The following is a 26,011-nucleotide window of genomic DNA, read 5'->3' on the forward strand; positions in this document are numbered from 1 at the left end:
TTTATTCATAGTGCCCTAGAACGTGGAGCTGCTGCTATTGCTTTTACTTTTTGCTTTGCCCAAAAGGTGAACAAAAATCTGGGGAATAGGATTATCAACAATATATTTGTGCTCTGCCTACACATGATATTTTTTATGCATGTGAGCATAGCTCAGAAAATGGCCCTAAGAATTACTATACAAAATGTAACTGTGTGTTCTTACCACTTGCACAGGAGCTTGTGTAGGCCCCATCGGGAGGTATATTTAACGCCATTTTGCTTCTACCCTCTCATATGAGATATCTACCCTTTGGAATCACTCCAAAGAGGCAAGAATTACACAAGTTTCTTAAATTCTGATGCTTATTGTGAGAATTGCAATATTAATGAACATTGCTATTTCCATAAGGTCAAATGTAATGAGCCTCAAAGTTCAAGCCAGCTACACTGAATAAAAAGAGGAAGAAAAACAAGCACTTTCAATCGAAAAGAGGGAAGAAAACACAAATTCCTCCTAGCCTCATGCCTAGATAAACATTCTAGGAGATGTTTCCCACCACAAACATAGAGCTGCTGCAAAAGCCAAATGTAGAACTGGGCTGTGCATCCTTAAATCCATCCTCAATAGCTTAGTGCATAAAAAAACTGGACTCCAGATTATCTCAACAGGCTTCTTCTGGATACTGGTTTGGTGCAGTAGACTTAATGGTGTTATTTTGGAAAGTAGTATATCTGGAGATCATATTCCCTTAGAACCCCAGGCATCTGCAGATCAGTTGAGAGGCCCTGGCTTGAGTTTGGAGCCTAGTGGTACAGGAGGCCGAGACCCTTAAAAAGGACAGAGGAGCACAGCCATTTCAAAAGTCTCAGGAAGAGAATGTGGGGTCTTTAATTGGATCCTTATCATTGTCCCACTCTTTCTGTGGTTCTTACAAGTGGTGACATGAGTACAAGAAGAGAAGGGTTTCCAGTTCAGTCCTTTCAGAGCCCATAGCTCCTCCACATGACCCTGCAATGAAGGTTTACTTCATAACTATTAATTGCCCTTCCTGAGTGTTGGGGTTGTAGTTGGGCAGACTCAACTGAGTGCTTCCATTGGGGTCCAGATTTTACCCAGGAAAAAGACTTAAAATATTGAATCAACTTTCCATGGAAATGGTTTCCCGGTGACACTTCAAAAAGGTTCAGAGGTCTTTAAGGGTGAAGTCTTAGTTCAAATGATTTATGGTAACCTCTCTCAATCTAAATGTAAAAAGCAGTTCAAGATAATCCCTACCCTCCTTCTTTGAAAGCCATTGAAACAAGGCTATCTATGCCTTTCAGCTTTGTCTAGCAGGATCCTCTTGTCCATCCTCCTACAGTCCTGCTTATCCAAGGACAGAAAGTCTCTAGAATCCTTTCCAAGCTTGTTCATTTTATTCATATATATCCAGTTTCTGCTGCACATGAAGCAACTTTCAACAGTAATAAAAATACAATGGCATAAATGCATGGTGCCCTATGTAATTTGTCTGGCAGGCCATTCTATTGGCAAGCTCTTCTTAGCTGGCAGTTATTTTATCAACTAATGAAAGAAGAATAGGCACAGCTTGCAAAATTCAGATCAGTTCTTTCTTCCTCTGTGTGGTTCAGCCAAATTTGCTCTTCACTCCTTTAGTTTATGTGGTGAGTTTGTATATTTTGTATTTCCTGTTGAGACTTTCCTGTTGAGATTCTTCTTCTGCCTGTGTCACAGACAGAAGATGAAAAAGCTATTGATCTGTCCTTGTCTCCTAGCCCAGACAACGGGAACTAAGTTATTTGAAAATATCCTGATTACTGACTTGTGAGAACAAAATCTTTCACTAGTGATGCTAAAAAGTGATTTTTGAATTTCCCACATCTGTAAATTGAATGAGAAAGTAACATGAACATTTTATTTTAAAATTGCTATGTTCTGTTTCCGAAACCATACTAATAACATTAGCTGGTGATGAATTGGGAAGTGGGCCAGTGTCTATAACACAGAATAATTTAATAGTCATTCCATCCCCCTTGTGAATCTTGGGGACTATAGTTCTGGACAAGAGTCAGGAATTTGTAAAAGAACTATTAATACCATAGGCAAATATAAGTTCTCACCCCCAGGGGAAACCACAAGGTTCTGGTGGCAAACTGCTCATTACTTTGTGTGGTGCTTCATGTGAGCTTTGATTGAAGCTTTATCTTCCCATAAAGTTAATTTTGTATTTCATGATGTGAGCTCACCAATTTGTTTTTAAAATAAATAGTAACAGAGTTGTTGGATTTGTTATTCTTTTGTTTTGTTTTAAGGGATATTCTTCTTCTTCTCCTAGCATACCTGTCACTGAAGTACTAAATGACACACTTGTGAAATTCTGTTTACCTCCAAGTCACAAAGAAACTAAGAGTATATGTATAAAGGCAGATGGGTTTAAATGTTCGCTTCCTGTTCCACTCTACTACGTTTCTCTCCCAGTATGTTCTAAAATCTTTCCAAATATCTCCTGGTTAAGGTAATCTTTGGATTATTTTGCTTCTTATCAAAAAGTAGTAAATTGAATGTTCAATGGTTTAAAAGCTACTTTGACTTAGTACTACAATTTGAGGTAGTTTCATTGACTTCAGTAGATCGTTCAGATTTTATAGGTAAAGATTTCAGATGGTATAGGAAAGGATTCATGAGGAAGGAATGAACAGTTCAGAAATGCCTTCGTAAGGGCTTGCACTAGCCAATTTCCTCATCTTTTCTTTTAACTGATGCCACTGTTCTCAAAATTCTGAGGGAAATTCTGAGAGAAATGCAATAGTTACATTATCATCAGGTTGTGTCATCTTTTGAAAAATTATAAACCATTTTTGGCATATCTTGGAAGTCTCCCAAGTATACGGAAGTCCTGATCATGTCTGCAGGCAAGTTTCTTTCACTACATTTGTAACAGGTAGTCAACTTTGAAGTTTACCTGTGACGATGTTTGGAAGTTCCCATCCATTCCACAGTTTTTCAGTGCCAGGATTCTATAAACTCCCTGAAACTGAACAAGCCAATTTCTCAACTTCAGCTGTTTTTTTGAGTGGTGTGTGTGATTTGCCCTTCTAAATCAGTTGATGTCAGTGGGCTTAGAAGAATATAACTCTGCTTAGGATGGTTGCTCTGTATATTCTGTGCCTTAAAGAACATGCTTATTCATCATCAGACCATTAAACCGCTATAGGTAACCTAATTGTCTTGATTTTATGATCCACTTACTTTTGCAATTTCAATTTGTAATGACAAGTAGATAATCTGTGAGAAGCCTTCTTGGGGGGGAATCTGGGGATTGAGAAGAAAAGTTTGATCATATGTGGTCCCCCCCAGATATGCAGAACCCTCTCCCCACCCCCTTGGTTCTGGGGTTCGCTCAGGACTTCAAAATCATATCGATGATTGGGGAAGTCCTGTGAAATTGAGTGATACTATGCTGTTTATGTCATTTGAGGTGTTAATGATCCCGTTCAATTTACATTTCCACAGTCTGAGGGTTATAAAGGCTTCTCTAAGTTTGTGAACGATGATGCTGGACAAAGAAGAAGCTCCTGTTTTAGCAGTTTGAACCATGGGGAAAATCTGGAGCTTGTAATGATGCCCCTATCTAAGGCAGTATCTGTAGTAAATATCTGATACCGAGTTTTAAACCCATCCTGAGGAAAGCCCTGGGAATCTACAGGTATTGAGTAACGGCAGAAAAGCCTGTGATAACTAGCAACCCAGAAGATATCTTTCTGGAGCAGGATAAAGCACTGCTTAGAAAGATTACTAAAAGGAGAATTCTTCCACTTTCCTCAGTAATTAATTAAGGCAATGTGGACATGGGCCCTAATGGAAGGCAGGCCAGTTTCTGCTCGCAGCAGGGCAGCTGGAGTGCCTTGAGTCAAGATAAAAATTCTCCTTGAAAAGGAATGTTGTATTATCTCCAGGCTTGATACTGTGTTGTCATCCCAACTCCAGATCTTGGCCCCATACAAGAGTTGGGCAATGACTTTACTCTGGAGCAGCCTCAAGGCGGAAACCACTTTTCGAAACGTAGAACTTAAGGACGGCCCCAGTTGATCGTACTAATGAGGGCTTTGTTATCTCCATATGAGCCTTCCAGGAAAGATTTTCAGAGAATGTTACCTTGAGATATTTAAAGTTGCAGCACTGATCCATTGGAATGTTGTCTAAATGCCACTGAAACTTGTGGAACATGTTTCCAAAAACCATCACCTTAGTTTTAGAGTGGTTGATATTTAAAGATTCTTCTTTTCAGAAGTTATTAAACTTGTGCATCATCCTCATATGGCCAACTCTTGTAAGAAACAATAGAACCATGTTATCAGCATACAAAAGAATACCGTATTTTTCCTGTTTTTTTGAACCCAAAATTAAGAAATCAGGGGTTGTCTTATACATGGGGGCGTCTTATACATGGAAAAATATGGGCGGGGAAGAGAGCTGACGGGTGGCGAAGAGAGCAGGGACCATCAGAAGGCTGGATGCCGGCCGGCCAGGGTGACCGGGCTGTTCCCCGCCTGCTCTCTTCCCTGCACGTCAGCTGATGGGTGGGGAAGAGATCAACAATCTTCCGTGTATAAGATGACCCACAATTTTTTTCTAAATTTTTAAAGAAAGAAAAATATATCATCTTATACATGGAAAAATATGGTAGATACTTTCTGTTGGCCAAGTGAGAGCGAGATAAATTCTGGACATGTCAATCTAGCCACTATGTCATTGAGGTATAGGTTGAAAAGCAGGGGAACTAAAACACACCCTGTTTAACCCCTCTAAGGATTGGAATCTCCTCGGTTAATGATCCAGATGTGCCCACTCTTGTGGAGTTCACGTAGCAAGAATAATAGCCATTTATTGATGTTTGTAATGGCCAATTTTGACCAGAGCAAGTTCCTGTTCACTGAATCAAAAGCAGCTTTTAAATCCACAGATGCTACAAACATGTTTAGTAGGGCCACTAATTCATTTTAGGGTAAGATGGTATAAGATCAGGCAATGATCGATTGTACTTTGCCCTTTTCTGAAGCCCGCTTGCTCTGGGCAGATGATTTGATTGGAGGCTTCCAAATCCTCCAGCTTGCCCAAGAGGTATTTACTGTACATTTTGGAGACTCTGTCCAGCATGCTAATTGGATGATAATTACTGGGTACCCATTTGTCCCCATTTTTAAATATTAGAACCACAATCCTGCATTGCCACCCTAAGGGGAAAACATCTGTTGTGTTGATCTGGATAAACAGGTTGGCCAAAATAGGAGCCCACCAGTCGGGGAAGTGGTTAAATAGTTCTGATGAAATAATGTCCTCCCCTGGGGCCTTGCCAGAAAAAAGGGGAAGAGATGAGAAAGGTGGGGTATAAATAAAGTAAATAAAATAACATAATTATTTAAATAAGTGGATTTCTAATTAGGTAACTAATAAGATTACCAAGCAGCCACCATTTAGGTTTATTTAACACAAAGAAAAATAAATAGAAGACAATTATTTTTTCTGTCATTACATTTATGTAATTTATGACCCATGTATAGCTCTCTTTTTTTAAATGCAGCTAAAGCTTGTAAGATATGGATTTGGCCTATATTGTAAATCCCTGAGGGTAACACTGTTTTCATTAAACCCTGTTTGATGTGGAAAACCTGAAGCCAAAGTTAGAACACTTGACAGGAACTGCCCACGCAAGCAGATCCTGGCTGGGTATAAAATAGTATCATAAATGACATATTAAGAAGGCAGAGAATAAACCTGGCAGGTGTTGGTAATTAATTTATTTTATTTCTTTTTCATTTGTGATAAGCTAGGATTACTCTGGCTGATGGTTTATGGTCTGTCCTGCATTTTTATTATCCTCAAGTAAAAAGAATTTGTTTCGGAAAGTAAATGATCTTTGGTTTGAAAGTGCCTTGTTTTTTGAAAATCAAATCATCTTGCAGATTTAATTCACTTGTATTGATAGCCATCCACATGGAAATTTTGTTTAAAATCTGTTAAACAGTATTTTCCCACAAATTGTGTTTGGAGATAAATGTTCACTCAGTTATAGTAAACCCAAATCTTCCATATGTGTATTCTGTGGAAATCTGGGTAGAAAAACCATATTTTGCGATATCTGTGTATTTTACATCCTTAGAATTCAAAAGTCTGTATCAACTATAGAAGCTCATTAGAATTTAGATATGTCACCGTTTTCTCTATAAGTGTCGGAAAATATTGTTTTGGCTGCTGGCTGATCATTTCTCTATTAAACTAATAGGACAGATACGCATACAGATGCATCTCCTCATGCATGCAGTGTTTTAGACTGGCATTACTAAATAAAACCAAGATGGGTCAGTAAGAAAATCTGGAACAAAACGGCCACATTTTAAGCTTTTCTATTTCCTTTTATTTCTTTGTCACAGTGGAGGTCGCAATATAACCATATATGGAAAAAATCTAAATGTGATAGATAGGGTGATTATTTCAGATGAACACAGACAAACTTTGCATGTGAGTATTATGCTCTTCCTCTGTTTCCCTCCCCCCAACCTGCATGGGTTTAAATGGCATAGAATTACTCTTTTCATTGCACCATCCAAATAAATTGAAGGTCCTCATAAGGAATCTTTTCTACAGTTTGATCAGCAAATAGTTGTCCATTTAAATAGTCTGGGACATTACTTAGAATATTGTATATGTTACAGTTCTGTGAAGTGCCATAAAAGTAAACAGGAAACTGCCTTACTCAGAAGTGTTGTAATTTTTGGCTTCTGTAACATCAACAATTTGTACCTCTTCTTCATAAGAACATAAGAAAAGTTATGCTGGATCAGACCAAGGTCCATCAAGTCCAGCAGTCTTTTCACACAGTGGCCAACCAGGTGCCTCTAGGAAGCCCAGAAACAAGACAACTGCAGCAGCATCCTGCCTGTATTTCACATAGGGTTGCCAGGTCCCTCTTCACAACTGGTGGGAGATTTTGGGGGCGGAGCCTGAAGAGGGCGGGGTTTGGGGAGGGGAGGGACTTCAATGCCATAGAGTTCAATTGCCAAAGCGGCCATTTTTCTCCAGGTGATCTGATCTCTGTCGGCTGGAGATCAGTTGAATTAGCAGGAGATCTCCTGCTACTATCTGGCAGTTGGCAATCCTAGTTTCACAGCACCTAATATAATGGGCATGCTCCTCTGATCCTGGAGAGAATAGGTATGCATCATGACTAGTATCCATTTTTACTAGTAGCTATGAATAACCCTATCCTCCACGAACATGTCCACTCCCCTCTTAAAGCCTTCCAAGTTGGCAGCCATCACCACATCTTGGGGCAGGGAGTTCCACATTTGAACTATGTGTTGTGTGAAGAAATACTTATTTTTATCTGTTTTGAATCTCTCACCCTCCAGCTTCAGTAGATTACCCCCACATTCTAGTATTATGAGAGAGGGAGAAAAGCTTCTCCCTGCCCACTCTCTCTGCATAATTGTATAGACCTCTATCATGTCTCCCCTTAACTGCCTTCTTTCCAATCTAAACAGATACATAGATACAGGCACACTTTGTCAATGTTACAATGGCTAAAGTAGTATCTAGAATGGCTCTATCCACCTCAGGAAGTGAAGAGAAATCCTAAGTATCTCTTCTCAGAAGTCCCATTTTATTCAAAGGGACTTACTTTTAGGAATGTGTTCTTAGGATTGCAGTCTACATGTTTAAAATAGGTTACAATAATCCATCACAAAACACCCTTGGGTGTTACATGAGGCAATAGACTGAGGAAGTGATGAAGTTGCAACAGTATGGCTCATTTATATGGTGCAGTGCAAGAAGAGCTGCCATTGTGATGGGTAAGTCAGAAGAATGGCCAGGAAAGAAGGTGAGGATGTCAAACAGCATGACTGGCAAGGACCAGTGTCTGCACTTTATACCCTCCTTAGACACATTAGCCCTAGGTACTTGGCAGCAACATTTGGTAATTTTCTTTTATTAAAAATATGATCGTAAATGACAGACTGCGTAATATTAAGGATGCCCCCAAACTTCTAGGAATAAGTGTTCCTAATTTGTCCTAGTTTTTAATTATTTATTCATTAAAACATTTATCCCTTGTCTTGGCACATGACCACTTACAGTTCCAAATCAAAATATGCACATATATACATACATAGATATAGATATATAATATGTGAAACCCCATTAACTCACCCCCATGCATGTAGTTCAAACTCTATTAAAAGCATTAAGAAGTAAAATGGCCTTACAATACTTTCTAAAAATTTCTAAGAATGGCACCCCCGCCAGGTGCACAGGGAACCTGTCCCACAAACTGGGCAATGTTATTGGAAAAAACAACAGGTTCTGGTAGATGCCGAGCAGCAACCGTACATTGGGTACAACTGGAAGGTGGCAATGAGATGACTGTAATTAGCTCATGGGGACATACAGAGAAAGATGGTCCTTCAGATATGTGGGTCCTAGGCCATGAAGGGTTTTAAAGATTATAACTAGCACCTTGAATTAAATTAGGAAACAAATAGGCAGCCAGTGTAGCTGTTTTAAAATGAGGGAGATGTGTACCAATCAGCTAGCCTCTGACAATTATTTGAATGCCTTATTCTGAACTAATCGTAGTTTCTGCGATGTCTTCAAGGGAAGCCCTACATACAGCATGTTACAGTAGTCCAACCACAAGGTTTCAGAAACTAGCATTGTCTAAATCCCCCTTTGGCATGTTCCGCCTTAGCCACTGGACCATAGAATTTTAAATACTATGTTAAATCCCACCGACTTCAGCCTACAAGGCCTAACTGCACAGGATTGCAGGCACAGCGGCGTTAGTTGCATTTTTAAAATGATGATTGTTGAAACCTTTTCTGTGCTTTATTATTTCCTTACTTCTGTTCCACTTTGTTGTTTTGTTTTTAGAATTTTTCATGTTCTACAGGTAGTACGTGTCATTTTCAGTCTCCAGAATTTGCATCTAAGGAGGAGACTAAGTTAACTTATCTTAAACTAGAAGTAGAGAAGAAACTTATAGATTGCAGTGCTTTACAATATGATCCTGATCCTAAATTTATTCACTACGAACTTGCAACAGATTTGGAACCTGAGCTGGAGTTAAAAATACATGTAAGAGTGGTTGTTTGTTTGTTTTATTTTAGCCAGTTTTAAATATTGGTGAGTGGGTTTTCTTTGTTTTTTGCATTTTGCTGCATATTTTATTTTCTTCATATTTGTCATTCCTTTCCAGAAAAAAAATGATAGGTTAAATATTTCAGCAAATGAGATTGAAGTTATTCTGAATTACGGCAATGACAAGAGTATAACTTTCATTGTCCTAAATATCACTACAACTGAAAGCCGTAGTACTATACACTGCAGAGCCACATTGGATAAGAATGTAAATAATGGCACGATTGATATGTCCAAGGTGAAAGTTTGGGTGAGTTAAAACTTATTAACTTTTTAAAATCACAAAGAACCTCATTAATTGATCATGAATGTTGCTCCAAAGTTGTAGGAATATATTTAAAGCTATTCCATAATAAAGTGGCCTTTCCATAATCTGAATGTGTCCCAGGTATCATATTCTGGAAAAGTCCATATCATTCTAACAAAGTAGATTAACTGAGCAATCCTGAGGGTGGGGGGCAAAATTGCTGAGGAGACTGCATGACCCCTAGGCCAGCAGTCACATTCTCAAATCACACTTCCCCCCTTCCGAATAAATTCCTGGAGTACTTGGGATTACTTGGAGTAGATTACTGCACGTGGCCAGTGAAAATACAGAGTATCTGAACCAATGGAAGTGGTCACTGATGTTGTTGTTGTTATACAGCTTGTCGCCCCCCTTTTTAAACCACGCATCGCTAGCAAAAAAGGCACTTATGTCGGCGTATGTGTGAGTCCCCCTGCAAATACTGCTTTGTAATTGGCTGTAGTGAGATTTTTTAAAAACACATCACCAGACCCGTAGTGGGATTCTTTTATTTTCACTTTTCCAAGTAGCTGTTTTGAAACCAGAGTGGAGAATGCTACACACACACTTTACCATGATTCCACCCAAAATGACCAAAAGGAGAAATGTACACCAGTGTGTCTTCAATTAAAAAATTCTCATCAGGCAATCACATGTGGCGCTCCTGGCTCACCAAGGGGGGTTGTGGGAAAGCTGCAATTCACCGCAAACTTAAAACATGATAAGGGGAGCTCAGATAAACCAAGCTTTGAATGCTTTTTTGTTGTTGTTGTTAGATTTCAAATTTTTCTCCCAACCTGGGGAGAAAAAGAAAGATCTGTCTTGCTTGTTCACAGCTCCAGTCACCAGATTTAAGTATTCTCAGATTTGGCTGACATGGCTATTAGTATATAGATTTGATACAAATTTACATCTGTAGCTCTTTTCTACTTATTCAGTTTCTTATTTATTCACTAGGTGAAAGTGGGAAACCATGAGCATATAGTTCCAAATGAATCAGCCAACTATTCGTTTCTGTTCATTCTTTTGTTCATCCCTGTAGTAATTGGGGGTAGGTAATATCTTTTTACTCCTATAAAGAAATGTGAATGAAATCTTAATTGCCTTAATTTTTAAATGGTACTGTTTGGGTATGAAGTCTGTTTGTGTGTCTAAACACCAGTACTCTTCCATGTAAGGCTCACTGGTGAAGCTGTCTATGTCTGATTTCAAGTTTGATATAGTGAATGTGGAGAGATTGTTTGAGCAGTGTCCACAGAAATGGCAAACGGGAAAAATTTAGGATGAAGGTACATTACAACCAATGCTCAACCTAATTTAAGACTGCAAGTGATTGGCAGACAGGTGGCGATGAGTTTTCGTTGGGGCTGGGCCCTATAGCTCCAATTAAATTTTAAAGGGCAAAGTAAATATTGGAGTACATTCAAGAGAGGGAAATAATGACCCCTCACCACTTGCCCTGTGGTAACCAGTAGTCAGAGCATCCCTACACAATGGTTCCCTTTGACTGTGCCATTTCTTTCAAGCATTTGGCTGACATTCACTCTCCATGGGGAAAGTAAAGTGAAGGGAAGTGACAGACAATTCTGTATCTTGAATTCTTGGAGAATACTCTGCTCTCCCTTAGAGCATCCAAGGATTTTATTAAGCAATAATACAATGGATAGCAAAGGTCAATCAGTGATTACACAATGGAACTAAAACAAGGCATACCAAGATTAATGATTAATGATATAAAACGGAAAGAAAAATAATGACACATTCCATCTTGAAGTCAGCATCCTTAGAGCAAACATTTGGCTGTCTGGTACCTGGATTGATGAGCTTAGTAGATATTAATCCTTTTAGAGTTGCTAATCCCTTTAAGGCTGCTCCACTGAGGTAATTAGGGCACTATACAGGCAATAGCCTTGTACATTATATTTCCAAAGGTGGGACCTAGAAATTGTTGGAGCCAGTGCATAACGTGCCCAGGGTTTTCCCAGCGGACACCGCACATGACCACAAGAATAACTACAGTAAAGGTTTCAAGTACTTTAAATAACTTTTAGAAACCACAGCAAGTTTGAGCAGCCTGTTCTATGAGGCTGCCTGTATGAGTTGATCTGAGACGTATTATTGTGGAATCTAATGATTAGTTTTAGGGTTTTTCATAAAATGTATTTACATTTATATATATATTTATATATACCACACACACACATACACAAGTGTTTGCAGAGAAGGATTTTTTTATAATTCTGTATTAATGAAATTTTGATCCCCCCCCCCCAGTTGCAGTCTTTGTCACCCGAAGAAAATCCAAGCAATTACACCGCAAACTGAGTGAACACCTGGAGCTATTAGAATGTGAACTTCGCAAAGAAATACGTGATGGTGGGTTTCACTGGCTGTTTTTATATTTGTGGAAGGGTAGATTGAGTCCTAGATGTGTTTTCAATTTTAGAGTCTCTGCTTCACTTAAGAAGATGCATTATTTTATTTGCAAAGGTGCAGTAGTTATAAAATATAGCTTTTTAATGACAGTATTAGCAGCTAGGGAGATAGGGTAAGTGTTGGTGGCCAGTAAGATGAAGCAAATGGTGGAAATCATCTGCCACTGCTCAGTGGTGGCTTCATGATGGCTGTTGACAGGCCAGCCGTGTCCAGGAGGAGAGCGATGAGGATGATCAGGGGCCTGGAGACCAAGCCCTATGAGGAAAGTCTGAGGGAGTTGGGAATGTTTGGTCTGAAGAAGAGGAAGTTGAGGGGGGACATGATTGCTTTTCTTTAAATATTTGAAGGGCTGTCACTTAGAGGAGGGCAGGGAGCTATTGGCAACAGAGGATCGGACTTGCAATAATGGGGCTAGACATTAGGAAAAACATTTTTACAGTAAGTGTTGTTCAATAGTGGAATCAGCTACCTAGGGAGGTTGTGAGCTCCCCCTCACTGGCAGTCTTTAAGCAGAGGCTGGACAAGCACTTGTCAGGGATGCTCTAGTCTAGGCTGATCCTGCATTAAGCAGGGGGTTGGACTAGATGGCCTGTATGGCCCCTTCCAGCTATATGATATGATATGATCCGTGCGTGAGCTGGCCACAGCATCGTATCCTCTGCTGAGAACTGCTGGCTAGTCAGCAGCCATGTTCTTGTATCATGCCATTCCTGCTCCTCGTGTTTCCTCATGCTGGTAAGCAATGTCTGCTGGTAGATGTCATGGCAGCCTTTCCCCGCTTGGTTGCCATTCAGACCACCAAGGAAGAGTGCGCAGTGGTTTGCTTCAGGAACACTGGATATAGAAAAGCACATGCTATCAATATTTTACATCCCATAAAAATCGGGTAAGAAGATAATGCCTGCTGTGAGAACTCTCTCTAATAACCACTTTCCAGAATCATATTGAAAGCTGTAATTAACATAATGTTACATTATCCAAACCAACACTCCAGGAAATCTTTTGTTTGTTACAGGATTTGCTGAACTACAGATGGAAAAATTGGATGTGGTTGATAGTTTTGAAACAATCCCCTTCCTTGACTATACGCACTTTGTTCTTAGAGCTTTTTTCCCAGAGGTAAATGATTGCTTGGGGGGCAGGGGATTGTTTGTTGTAATCCTTCTTCAGTAAGGGAAATTGCCCAACTTTCTAATTTACAGTGAATTTTCATACCATTAATGACACTAATACTATGAGGACTATGAAGAAACATGGTTTTCCAACCCACTTGGGTGATTTAATTGCCCTGTCCCTGCCCTGGGACCCTGGAATAAATCTCCTCCTGGTAGCTCAACCGAGGCTGGGTTTGGACCTCGCCAATCAAAGCATTAGGCTTTTTTAAAAGGATTATGAAAAGGTTAAGGCATAAACATAAGTTGAGCAGGTGCATTAAAATAACAGAGTCTAACTTCCTATCGTACTTTTACACACACGGAGGCTGGCAGTTCCAGTCCCTGGAATCAGATAAACTGCTCTGGGCCTGCCTGAGTAGAATGATGGCCCTGTGAATAGCGAAAGTGTTCTGGGCCTGGAATAAGAGCCCCAGAGAGAATGATGATAATGAAGAGTTCTGCAACTGGAATGGCAGGCCACAGTGTGGAATGACTGTCCCTGGAACCAGATAAACTGCTCTGGGACTGGAATTCCCAGAATAGTTTATCTGGTTCCAGAGACCATCATTCCACTCTGGGGCTGTCTTTCCAGTCCTGTAACATTTCTGCTACTCCCAGCTATTGTCATTCCATTCTGGGGAATGTCCTTCCAGGTTCAGAGCAGTTTATCTGGTTCCAGGGACCATCATTGTATGCTGGGGGCTGTCAGTCCAGTTGTAGAACACTTTTGGTACTCCCAGTGAGTTGTCATTCCACTTTGGGGACATCATTTCAGTCCCATAGATAGCAGTTTATCTGGTTCCAGGGACCATCATTCCATCCTAGGGGCTGTCATTCAAGTTCCAGAACACTTCTGCTACTCCCAGGGGCTGTCATTCCATTGTGGGGGCTGCCATTCTAGTCTGAGAGTGCAGATTCTAGCCCAAGGGGCTGTCATTCCACTCTGAAAGCTGTCATTCCAGTCCCAGAGCACTGAATTCCAATCGCAGGGGCCTCATTCCACTCTGGTGGTTGTCCTTTCAGTCCCAGAGCAGTCTATCTGGGCCCAGAGACCACCATTCCAAATCCATTCCGCATTTTCATTGCAACTTTTGTGTGCTGTAATCCCCCAATGTTGAACCAGAGAATCCAACGCAAACCAGTTTGAGCAAAGAACACATATGTTACTAGACCAACAGAACCATTTTCAAAGCACAGAATCCCAGCCAAACCAACCCGGCAAGCCGATACCAAGCCCTGGCAAGAATAGACTGACACAGACACACAGTCTGGGGCCTTAAAAGGCTGGCCCTGAATATTCCTGGTTACTCCCTAATATTTCTGGAATTTTTGAGGACCCATTTACTGGTAACCTCGAAAACCACAAACATCATCCGGACACCTAAATATCCAGAAAATACCGATTAAGTGTTTTTCAGATATTTATTTGGACCGGAAATATCCAAACGCATATCCCTAGGCTGGATCACTGTGTGACAACACACTAAAAAGTCATTGTGTTAACATGAATTTACACAATAATTTTCTGGAGTAATGTTAACAGCCCATTCCTGACCTGGGAGGTCGAAAGTGCTTAGGAGGTGCAGAAGAGCCCGTGCTGGCGTCCGCGCTGTTTGTGCTGGCGCCTGGGCCACTTGCGTTGCTTGAGCCGCCGCAACCAGCATGGACACCGGCATTGGGGAGCAGATGCTGGTCTCCCAGCACTGTCATGGCAGTGCAGCCCCAGGACGTCGGCTTGGCCTCCCGCTGGCATGCTGACAGCACACATCTGTGCACCATCGTCACAGGGGGCGTTCAGGAATGGGCTGCCCAAGCTGCCCGACTGCATAAAATTGAAAATCTGAGTGTTGTATGCCAGTTTATGCTAAAGTCTTCCAATGAAAAATCATTTGCTTCATTATATTTTGTTGCTGTTTTGAATTCTTAATAAACAGAATACATGCACCTTATCCATGCTAACAAAGCCCAGAATCTTCATTGAATTTTCAGGTTTTATGCTATTTATAATAATACCGTTTATGTTTGTGAAATGTTTAGATGTTTCTAGTAGTGACATGTCTACTTACCTTTAATTTTAGTCTGACAACTTGGCATCTACCTTTATTGAAGACACTAATCAACCACTAGTAAGTATTTATTTCTAATTTCAGGTCTCTTGCAAAGGCATGCAACTTGTTTAGCAGAATGGGGCACATTGGTAGTAGGATTTTTATTGCGATCTTTACACTGAATCTTGCTTTACTTGTGCAGAGAATGCAGCAGAAATATTACACAAATAAAAATAAATTACGAGCAGAAAGTTTATATTATTTTCATTCAAAACATACACAGAATTCATTTTTTTTCATTTTGATGACTCTATCAGGTGTCAAAATATAGGTGATGCAGTAATTGTACAGTATTATTGTTTTAATATTGGTGCCTTCAGATGTGAAGAACGTATGTTGACTTCAGACACTGTCCGGTATCTTTTATCTATTGTGTCTCTCCCTCCACCTGCCCGTTTTATATTTTGTCTTGCATATTAATGCCGTATAAATTAGTCATATATCTCTGACAATTATTATCATGACATGCAGGTTATAAATAAATCACCATGGAAACTCTGAATAAGAAAGAGTATATATACCTGCAAATCCTTGATATCAGGGAGATAAATAAGGTTCCAATGTTTTGGGCCAATGTTTCCTCATAAATGTGTTACAGCTTTAATTCCTCATAATGCCTTCAATTTCAGATAAGAAAAACAGTGCAGAGAGACTTTGCAAAATCTTATTAGCAAGAATTGGTCAAATAAAATAGATAATTTTACCTTCCCTATCTTATCACGTTGTATTACCCATGGTTAGGTAAGGAAATGATTCCAACAGGCAAGTGTTGGGGAAAACAAAGTACACAGTTTTATTAAACAAAAAATAAACCCTTTTACCCAGGCTAAGTAATCTTTAACAAAAAATACCCTTTATCCAGGCTGAATCCAAAATAAGGATGGGAAGTTGTCTCCTGGGAGGCAAGCAAGCCGCTTCTTCTCTGGCAGCCGTCCAGACGCCCTCCGGCTGGCTGGCTGGCTGGCTGGCCGGCTGGCTCATCTGAAGCCCTCCCCTTCTTTTAACAGAGTGAAAACTAACCGTTTCCCCCATCACCAGGTGCTCATCATTTACAGTGCTGTGTGCAAGTTAATGACCTGAGATTGCTCTCACATGGGGAAGGGCTGCATTGACCACCATCTACCTCCTCGTAGTACAATGGTCTTCCGCAGTTTCCACTACACACGTGTATACAATACCATTTATTCTGATATTTAGAGCTTAATTAAGAAAAAACGTAACACATTAAAAATACCCTACAAATAATGCATTTTAACTATTACAGAGCAGAAATCCACACAGCAAGGATGCAAGTATTACAGCCTTGTTTGCATTAATTTGTAATGAGAATTTTCTTGTTACGCTGATCCACACTCTTGAAAAGCAGAAAACCTTCTCTGTGAAAGACAGGTGCGATATAAAAGTTACTTTCTTCAAACTATAGAAATAAGGGGGGGAAACGTGCTTTTTAATACACAAATGCAGGTTTTCCTTTTGCTTAATTGGGTACAGTATTTCCCCCAAAACTGTTTTCCTTGTTCTTCACTGTCTTACTCTGAGCTATACTCAAAATCAATTGTAATTAAGTAAAATCATGGACAGATAATGGAGCTGTTTCTTAAACGAGTTAATTGCGTAGGCATAATTGCAGTAGTAATAAAAATGTGCAGATATGTTTAGGAATCATGCAAACTGTTTTTGTGGAATAAAATTCTCACATAGTGTCCATGGGTTTTGCTTTATGTACATTGATGGATATTCAGTACATTAACGGACCAACGGACCTGGAGGAATTAATGTGTACTATAGTTAGCTAGAAATGTTGGTTTAGATCCAATGAAACCCCATCATATGTGGAAGGTGGAAATGTCTCCAATTTCCACCACCACTCCACTAGCTGCAGGTGCATGCCCTTCTGAAGGGTCCCTGAACCCCAGAAGTGATCTTCAGCACAACATAGGCTAGAGTGAGAAAAAGCAGGAAACCTTTGTTCATGAGGAAATGCCACTTTATGGGTCTTTGGTTCTTTGGATACAAGCCTCTACAGTCAACTTTGTACTGAAGCCAGCAGCCCTGAAGCAGTGCTAGAAAGGGTGGGGCAGTTTGTAGGAGGTATGCCTTGCTTCTGTCCCAACAACTGCTTTTAGTAGTAGAATGTGATGTCTACATTCTTGATGTGGCAAAGACCTTGAAATGTCATCAAAATGTCCTCTCTACAAAATCATGTTTTCTTAGTGAGACAATTTACAGAAGTTATACCCTTGTCTGACGTCAGACTATTTCAGTTCTTGATTTTACTCTTTTATGATCAATTAGTCCCTTTGTATTGTTGAAGCTTATACAGAATATTGGCACACTGATTATTGGTCTAGGTAGACAATTCATATTGCTTCTGCCCTGTGTTCTTTGTTTTGACAATCTGCAGAGTGGTAGGAAGAGTTGGTGGTGTTGGGATTCTTGTTAAGGCCATAAATAGCACAATCCCCAGCTTTATTTGACATGTGGATTGTCTGTACTTAGACAGCACTAGCTATTTCGTTATCTACCGTTCTGCCTTTTAAGGGTAAGCATTCGCGTCCTTTTTGTGGCAGCTCCCATCTTTTTAATACTTCCAAAGTTCACCCTTTCCCTATTTCTTTTTTTAATTCTTTTATTGAATTTTATAACACATATTTAGTGTCAGCTGGTAAAGTACGGGTGTAGCAATATATAAGTCAAATCAATGTTATTACTTAAAATAAAGATTTAGGTAAAAAAACGTTTTAGTTCATAGTGAAATCCCAAAGTTCTCTCTTTTGTCATCAAACTTACTCTGCTCTTTATAAACAGGTGCCGGTTTGCATCTTTTTTGACAATTGCATTGCAAACAAACCTAGTCTACTTAACCCATATTCTAGAAGTTTTGATGAGGGACTTGATGGAACAGTCTAGCAATATACAACCCAAGCTTATGCTAAGGCGTACGGAATCGGTAGTGGAAAAGCTGCTAACAAATTGGATGTCGGTTTGCCTGTCAGCTTTTCTTCGGGCAAGTATTGCATCTTTTTTACTACTTAATATAGTCGATGGGACGGTTTATTTTCACGCACAAATCTGAAAACTACCGCTTGTGGTGGGCATTTGCAGCCATATGCTTATCTAGTCATCCATTCAGAGCTTGGGAAGCTGGATGCACTCAGAGTCCCATGTTGGGGTTTTCCCATTCAGTTCTGTGAGGAAATCAGTCTCTGTGCACACTCTTTTGAGTTAACGAAAGGAACAGGAACTCCACATCTTGGGACGTGGTCATCTCGTGACAAAAGAGGAATTGGTATGTAAAGTGATGAATGTGAATAGGAATGTGGATCTTTTCCATGTTGTATCTGTAGAGTGTATTGTTTCGGATGCTTACACATTTCCAACAGAAAGCACATCTAAGTAGGAAAAAGTATATAGGTTATGACTTTATTATAATTTCTCATGTGTATATTATACTAACAGCCCATTCCTGAGCTGAGGCTTACGGGGACAGCGGGGAAGAGGCGCAGTGGCGCCTCTTCCTAAGCCGTTTGCCCGATGCCATTAAACAAACAAACAAAAAAAGCCATTTTGCGGCTTTTTTGTTTTGTTTAACTGGGGCTTTTTGCCCCATTGAAAACAGCGAGGTTGTGCCTGCTAAATAGACTAAATAGCAGGCACAGCAACGCTGTTCCAGCTGCCGGTGGGACTGGCCTCGCCACCGGTGGGAATGTGTGTAATCGCGTGATTACACACATTTACGCCGGCGGCGAGGTCACGCCGCCTCCTATGGAGTTTCGGCCCCATTCTCAGGAATGGGCTGTAAACATACACTAAACAACCTCCTTGGTTGCTGTGCTTAGTGGCAGCTTCCAAGGATACATATACTATGTTTCTCTGAAATATAAAAAATATAAAAAACATGCAATTTATATCTGAGTTACATTCATTGCCTTGAAAGTAATGCACTGTTCATTGGTCTCCCCTCAAAATAAGTTTGGAAACTCCAGTTTTTGTAGAATGCCACAGCTCAGCTATTATTGGGAGTTAGTTGGAGCATTCATATTCCCACTCTCCAGTCACTCCACTGGCTGCCTATCAGTTACCAGGCTCAATTTAAAGTATTGGCTATCACGTATAAAGCCTTGGACCCTCATATTTGCAAGATATCATGGCCTTGGACCCTCATATCTGCAAGACCACCTCTCCTCCATGCTCCGCCACAACAGCTTTGCTCATTGGGGACTGTGATCTGTACTACTGTGCACAGTTTGTTGTGGGTTGGATCCAATTATGTAATATTGCATCATTTAATGTGTCATGTTAACCCTTATGCTTTCCTTCAATTCTGTTTTTAGACTTCCAGTTGGTTCTACAACCCAAATCCTATTTCATTGTTTATTGCTTATTGAATGTCCCATCTTGTTGATGTATTGACTGACTCTGTGTAAACCGCCTTGAGTCCCAGTGAGAAAGGCAGACTATAAACAACAAACAAACAAAAGTATATATTACTTGAAGGTGGTCGTGACCCAGGACAAGTAATCAGTAGGCATGGCCTTTCTTATGTTATGTTCTCTATGCCGAGGAAGGTGATAGCAAACCACCTCTGTTAGTCTCTTGCCTTGAAAACCCTGCAGGGACGCCACAAGTCAGCTGTGACTTGATGGCATTTTACACAGACACCCAGCTTGAGCACAAAAAAAGTTCTAATGCAAAAGGAAATGCAAAAAATCATGGTAAAACTAGGAACAGATAAGTAAAATATCAGCTGTATTTGTTTTGTTTCTTAGGAAACAGTTGGAGAACCATTCTATTTGCTTGTAACAACACTCAATCAAAGGATAATCAAGGGCCCTGTAGATGTATTAACATGCAAGGCCTTGTACACACTAAATGAAGACTGGTTACTATGGCAAGTAACTGAATTCAGCACAGTGGTATGTTTTTATTTTATGTCCTACAAATGCAACAAACAAACTTGGAGTGGAATAACCTCTGTGTTATAATTCTGGCTCTGTGCACTATGCACTTTCTTTTGCAAGGAAAGCTTCATTCTGCAACATAATTTAGTTTGCATGTATTTGCTTAGTTTGAATAATTTCTCTTTGTAGCACATCGGAAAGGATCAACACAGGGTGCAATAGAGCCCTCTTTTCTTCCTTTCCTTACTATGTGTACCCTTGAATGGTGCTACTGTTGCATAGCGGCCATTTCAACAGGAGATCTCGGTGTCCCTCTCCTCATCAGGGCCTGGCCCATGAGTTTCTTGTGTTCTTGGTAAATTCGATCCAACATTAGCTATTCATGTACTTAACTTACCGTAAATAGTAAGATGGAGAGCAGAAGACTGAGAGTATTTTTAAAGGTAAAACAGGAAACAACCCCCAACGATGTCCTGTAGATAACATATCTCTGTCTTCACATGATAAGAAAAAAGAGGTTGCTTCCTCTTTTAGTGTACTCTTTCCAGTAAGTCACAGCAACAGTCTTGAAGTTCATACCAAAAAAGGTCATTAAAACACTCCTTAGATCATCCAAATAAATGGTAAAGAAAGCCAGTGAATTTTTTAATTGCCAGTATTGGGAAAACCAAACTTTATCTGTACTAAAATAAATACCCTCACATGACAACTGTATATTGCATACTGCAGTAAAAAAAGTTGGTATCACAGCCTAAGTGAATGGTCAGGCTGAAGTGTATGCTTTTTCCATTCTCCCCACTTCTAATTTGTGTCATTGGCAATTCCATGTAATCAAATTAAGTTTCCTTGGAATATTTTTTTCAGACATGCCTGGACCAATTCTGGTATGACATGAGAAACATATCTTAATAGCAAGATTTGAATCCAGTAGCACCTTAAATACCCACAAGATTTCCAGGATATAAGCTTTCAAGCATCAAAATTCCCTTTGTCAGATACCAATGTATGAATATATCTGAATGTATACTGGTATGGAAATAATGGAAATCTGCATCACATGTGTTAGATCTACTCTAAAGTATGTTCTGTAGCCCTTCTAATAAGTTGTGATCAACGATAGTACTACATGTACTGCACTGTTACACAGTGGGTGAAAACACATGGTCGCTTTAGCCTCCTTTATTCCCTGTTTCAGCCAGGATCGAACGCACATTCAGCGAAACACATATGTTTGATCCTGGCTGAATCCTGGCTGAAACAGGGAATAAAGAAGGCTAAAGCGACCATGCGTTTTCGCCCAGAGCCTACATGTGCAAACTTTGTGAAGAGCTGCCCTTTCTGTTAAAGCGAATGGACAAGTTTTTGAAAAGCAGAAAGTTCCATGTGTGCATCTGTGACAAAGCGTGTAGGACTGTCCTCCCCTTTCTGTCTGTGAGTCACCAATCTCCTGTATGCCTGTTTGATGTTTGTACAGAGCAGCTAACATCTAATCAGGGTTCATGGATGGCTGAGGAAGCCAGATTGTGTGTGTGTGTGAGGGGGGGGGAATCAGTTACACAGTCAGCTCAGATCAGATAGGTCCTGAACTTTCAAAGAGACACTGAAGGGCTCCAGTCTAGAATCTGGCTTGTGTGTAAGCAGGTTAAACCAGTGAAGGTGTGAAGGTAGGGTTTGTGTCTCCTTTCTCAGGAGACTATGTAAGTCTCAGAATTTGACTTGTGTGGGGAAACAGGCTAGTATAGTACATGCTTTGGGAAGAGACCGTGGTTGTCTCCAGACCCATTTTCTGAGGGAAGCTGGACAAAAATTTGTAGTGTCTAAGAGGAGCTCACAATTACCCTGTGAGAATGCTCAAAGTGAGGGAAGGCCAGTCTTTACCTCAAGGTCACTCAGCAAGCTTCCATGGCAGAATGGGGATTAAAACCTGGGTATCTCAGATCCCAGTCCGACTCTCTGACCACTACATCACACTGGCTTTCAAAATTTTAACAAGATAGTGCCTTCACTCTTCCATGCACACAACAATGCAGTAGGGTGGGATGCTTTTATACTAACTTTTATGCTATGAATGAGCACCTGAAGCTATTGCATACAGACTTACTTCAGGCCATCCATGACTGAGATCTGAACCTTGCTATCTCTGGCTCAAGTTCAGCTCATTTGATCTGCATAGCATCAATAAACATTGTGTGAGAAATTCTGAAAATCATATATGGATTTTCTCTGATATCACAAAAGATTCAACTATGAATCCTAATGCTTCACATAAATTATATATTCCCCATATGATTTCATTTTTCAAGATAACTTGGAACAATGTTTATGCTTTTTCAGGCATTAAATGTAGTCTTTGAAAACCCTCTGGAGAGTGAAGGTGAAGACACCACTCAGAATATCCAGGTTAATGTTCTGGATTGTGACACCATAGGACAGGCTAAAGAGAAGATCCTGCATACCTTTCAAAACAAGAATGGCTCTCTTTATGGTCTCCAGCTCAGCGAAATGGGCCTTGGTAAGGTAGTGCTACTACAATCCTATATTTTCATGTTTTATAGAATTTATGAGTGTGTGCATGTGTTTGTCACAGTTTCCTGTTTAGGGTTAGTTCACATCTTATGCTAAATATAGTTTGATGCATATGACTAAGCCTTTAGCTCATATGCCTTCTCTTACCCCTCCCACTCCTTCCTTTCTTTGGGTGCTGTGATTCCATTTGTTAGATCCTGTTTAACACAAACTGCAATTTGTCATTACAGCCAAACTATAAAACTATAGTTTGTGCCTTCAGACTGTGCTTGGAATTGTGGAGAACAGGCATCATTTATCAGTTTAGATGTAACAGGAAGCAGTGAAAAGGAAGGAGGAGGGAGGGAGAGGAGATAGTGAATGAAATGGAAGCTCAGGCATGGAATGCCAACCATGGTTGCATATGAACTCTTAGCCCTGCAAAGACTCCCCATTTGGGACAAAGAGCCAAGCTTAATTTTAAAAATTAAAAATGTCTGCTGGTGACTCTCCTTAGAAGAACCCCAAAGTTTTGTAAAGAATGGGTCAAGATCCATTTTGAAAACAGTGGAAAATGGATGGGGCACCCTCTTTGAGGGCCCATAAAATTGGACCCCCTGATCCAATCTTTACCAAACTTTGGGTTTCTTGTAAAGAGAGTAACCTGCAGCTATGCTGCAAATTTGGTGCCTCTACCTTAAAAAACAGTCCCCCAGAGCCTTGCAATAATTTCCCATAGGTTTTAATAGAACTGAAAATTCTGGGTATTCAAAAAAACCCAGGAAAAAACCCATATTGGTATTGGGATTTGGCTTTTTCAGATTTTCTGAATATTTTCAGGTATATTAAACCCAAATTTGAAAAAAAAATAGTGCACATCCCTAATCAGATATACAGATATACTAAAGCTAGTTTTGTTGCATTCAAGTAATTTACTTTACTTGGACTTAGACTGGAAGAACTCTGGAAAAACCTGATTTCAGTGGGCTTGGACTGAAATAATTCTGCATAGGATTTGCACTGTTAGTGTAAAATGAATAAGACATTACTCCTTTATTTGTTTTTGTTTTTCTTAGGGTTGCCACACAGCATCATACAGCCTTCCCCCAGGAAAACCCTAACCCAGTTGTGTGGTACCAGCTGCTGGGCCAGGCCCACTTGCATGATAGGGAACCCTCAGGGACTTGGGGGGCACATAACTTTCCCCTTTATCCCCCTCCCCACATTATTTCCTTTCCCCTCCTCCTAGCAATCCCCGCAGCCTCTCTCCTTTCCCTGCCTCATTCTCTCCATCTCAGCAATTCACCAACCTACTTTTTATCTGCTTCCCATCTTCAGCTATATTTACTATTTATTTTCTTCATTCATATTACACCTTTCTCCACATTGGGGATCAAAGCACCTTATATCAGAAAGCCAGCATGGTGTAGTGGTTAAGAGCGGTGGTTTGGAGTGGTGGACTCTAATCTGGAGAACCAGGGTTGATTCCCCTCTCCTCTGCATGAGCGGTGGAGGCTAATCTGGTGAACCAGATTGGTTTCCCCACTCTTACACATGAAGCCAGCTGGGTGACCTTGGGCTAGTCACAGCTCTCTTAGAGCTCTCTCAGCCCCACCTACCTCACAGTGTGTCTGTTGTGGGGAGGGGAAGGGAAGCCGGTTTGATTCTTCCTTAAGTTTTAAAAAAACTTAGCATATAAAAAGCAACTCTTCTTTTTCTTCATTCTCCTCTTCTCCTTTTTATCCTCATAACAACCCAGTGAGCTTCCATGGCAGACTGATGATTTAAACCTGGGTCTCCCAGACCCTAGTGTGAAGCTCTACTACACCACACTGGCTTTCATGGGGTGGCTGCTGTTGAACAGTAGCAAGCAGCCAAGACTAGATGAGTCATACAGGTCAAGTAGTAGCAGGTGGCTTGGTAGTTGCTGCCAGGCCTGGCCCAATGAGTTCTCCCTCAAAGGCCAAAACAGCCTCGGAAAGCACCCTGCCCTTACCTTTTACTGACAGTAACCAAGCCTAGAACGCTGTGGTTGCCTAACACCACACACTGAGGGCTTCTGCTCTTTAAGCTATGAGTGCTCCTTTTATCATTTTGGGGTTTTTTAACCTCCCCGCACAATGTATTTATTTTAGATTTCAGATTTTTCTGTAAACCTGGAGCATTTTTCATGTTTGTATAAAGATCTGTCTTGCTTGTTCATAGCTCCAATCACTGGATTTAAGTATCTTCAGATTTGGCCAATGGCTGTTACAATATACAAGTGGGGGCCTCTCTCCCCCCCCCCACTTGCTTGTTGAGCCCTGCATGGCTCCCCATTGGATGGTCTCTGGGGTGGGCTTCAGGCAGCTGCTTGAGATCTGACTGGCTGACAGCTGGGGCCAATTGCCCAAAGTCATCCTGCTTCCCTCTCCCCTGCCCAGGTACAAATGATGCCCCAGCTCATGCCTGGAACTATACTTACAGCAACTTGGAAACAGCCCCATCATCAGATCTGGCAATGGAGCTGTTTATAAAGTCTTGATGTGGCACAGAAATTGGTGGTAAAGTGATTTCATGGCAATGGAATAGAAGATTATTTCAGGCAACTCATGAAGTTTGCTCTCTGTGCAATCTAAGCAGTTATACCCTTCAGTAACTTCAGTGGATTTTGAAGGACATAGCTCTGTTTTGAATTGTACTGTTTCTCTCTGTAGATACATTCTAACAATTTATAGTATTTTGGGAATTCTATTCAACAGGCAAAAGACCAAGATTGGTCTTTTGGGATAAGCTGCAATTTAGGATACACTGAATCCCACAATAGGCTTAAGCTGCAATAACTCTGCATAGGATTACACTGTTAGTGTAATACGATTACACTACACTGCTCTCTTTGCTTTCTTTGCTAGGCATGGAGCAGGTTTGTCTTGTAACTTTTTTTTTTTTTTGGCAGCCCTTCAGTCAGATACACAAGTAAAAGAACTTCTAGACGTAGATGCTTCCTCTGTAATTCTGGAAAATGGAATTACCAAGTTGAACACCATAGGCCATTATGAGGTAAGAACAAAATTACCAAGAATATTGAAGATTTTATTTATAAGAAAAATCCCACATGCGAAAGAATTTGGTATAAGTTGAAAGAAGTCAGGAGAAGGCATCTCTTAATAAAGGGATTTGTTTGAGATCCATCTGCAGGGAGTCACTCAGCCAAGCTATATTTCTGTGTCTTGAAACAGGAATAGTAATGATTGTTAATATATATACATTATAATAAAAACTTATCTGGGCATCAGCAAAAAAAATGAAACTGTATGCAAAGCTAGTATACTCAATATAATGGGATATAACAGAGCTTTTTTATTGCATGGTATTGTTCTCCCTTGACCTGCAAGTATTGCCCCATTTTTTTAAAAAATCCAACTTCTCTAGATTTATGTATTCTTCAGAATAACTTTCTAAATT

General features: G+C 40.3%; 1 protein-coding gene across 1 annotated transcript in view; it reads left to right on the top strand.

Moving 5' to 3' along the window:
- Positions 1 to 26,011, top strand: part of PLXNC1 (plexin C1) — a 67,562-nt gene that overhangs the window by 25,381 nt on the left and 16,170 nt on the right. Inside the window, exons 11-23 of the mRNA XM_056846525.1 lie at positions 2,318 to 2,497; positions 6,414 to 6,501; positions 8,911 to 9,114; positions 9,236 to 9,427; positions 10,421 to 10,514; positions 11,738 to 11,839; positions 12,915 to 13,018; positions 15,132 to 15,179; positions 16,426 to 16,550; positions 17,970 to 18,168; positions 19,931 to 20,077; positions 22,397 to 22,574; positions 25,503 to 25,606. Coding sequence (XP_056702503.1) covers positions 2,318 to 2,497; positions 6,414 to 6,501; positions 8,911 to 9,114; positions 9,236 to 9,427; positions 10,421 to 10,514; positions 11,738 to 11,839; positions 12,915 to 13,018; positions 15,132 to 15,179; positions 16,426 to 16,550; positions 17,970 to 18,168; positions 19,931 to 20,077; positions 22,397 to 22,574; positions 25,503 to 25,606 — 1,765 coding nt within the window. The remainder of the gene's footprint in view (positions 1 to 2,317; positions 2,498 to 6,413; positions 6,502 to 8,910; positions 9,115 to 9,235; positions 9,428 to 10,420; positions 10,515 to 11,737; positions 11,840 to 12,914; positions 13,019 to 15,131; positions 15,180 to 16,425; positions 16,551 to 17,969; positions 18,169 to 19,930; positions 20,078 to 22,396; positions 22,575 to 25,502; positions 25,607 to 26,011) is intronic.

This window comes from Euleptes europaea, chromosome 3, assembly GCF_029931775.1.
Source record: "Euleptes europaea isolate rEulEur1 chromosome 3, rEulEur1.hap1, whole genome shotgun sequence".
Classification (NCBI taxonomy): Eukaryota; Metazoa; Chordata; class Lepidosauria; order Squamata; family Sphaerodactylidae; genus Euleptes; species Euleptes europaea.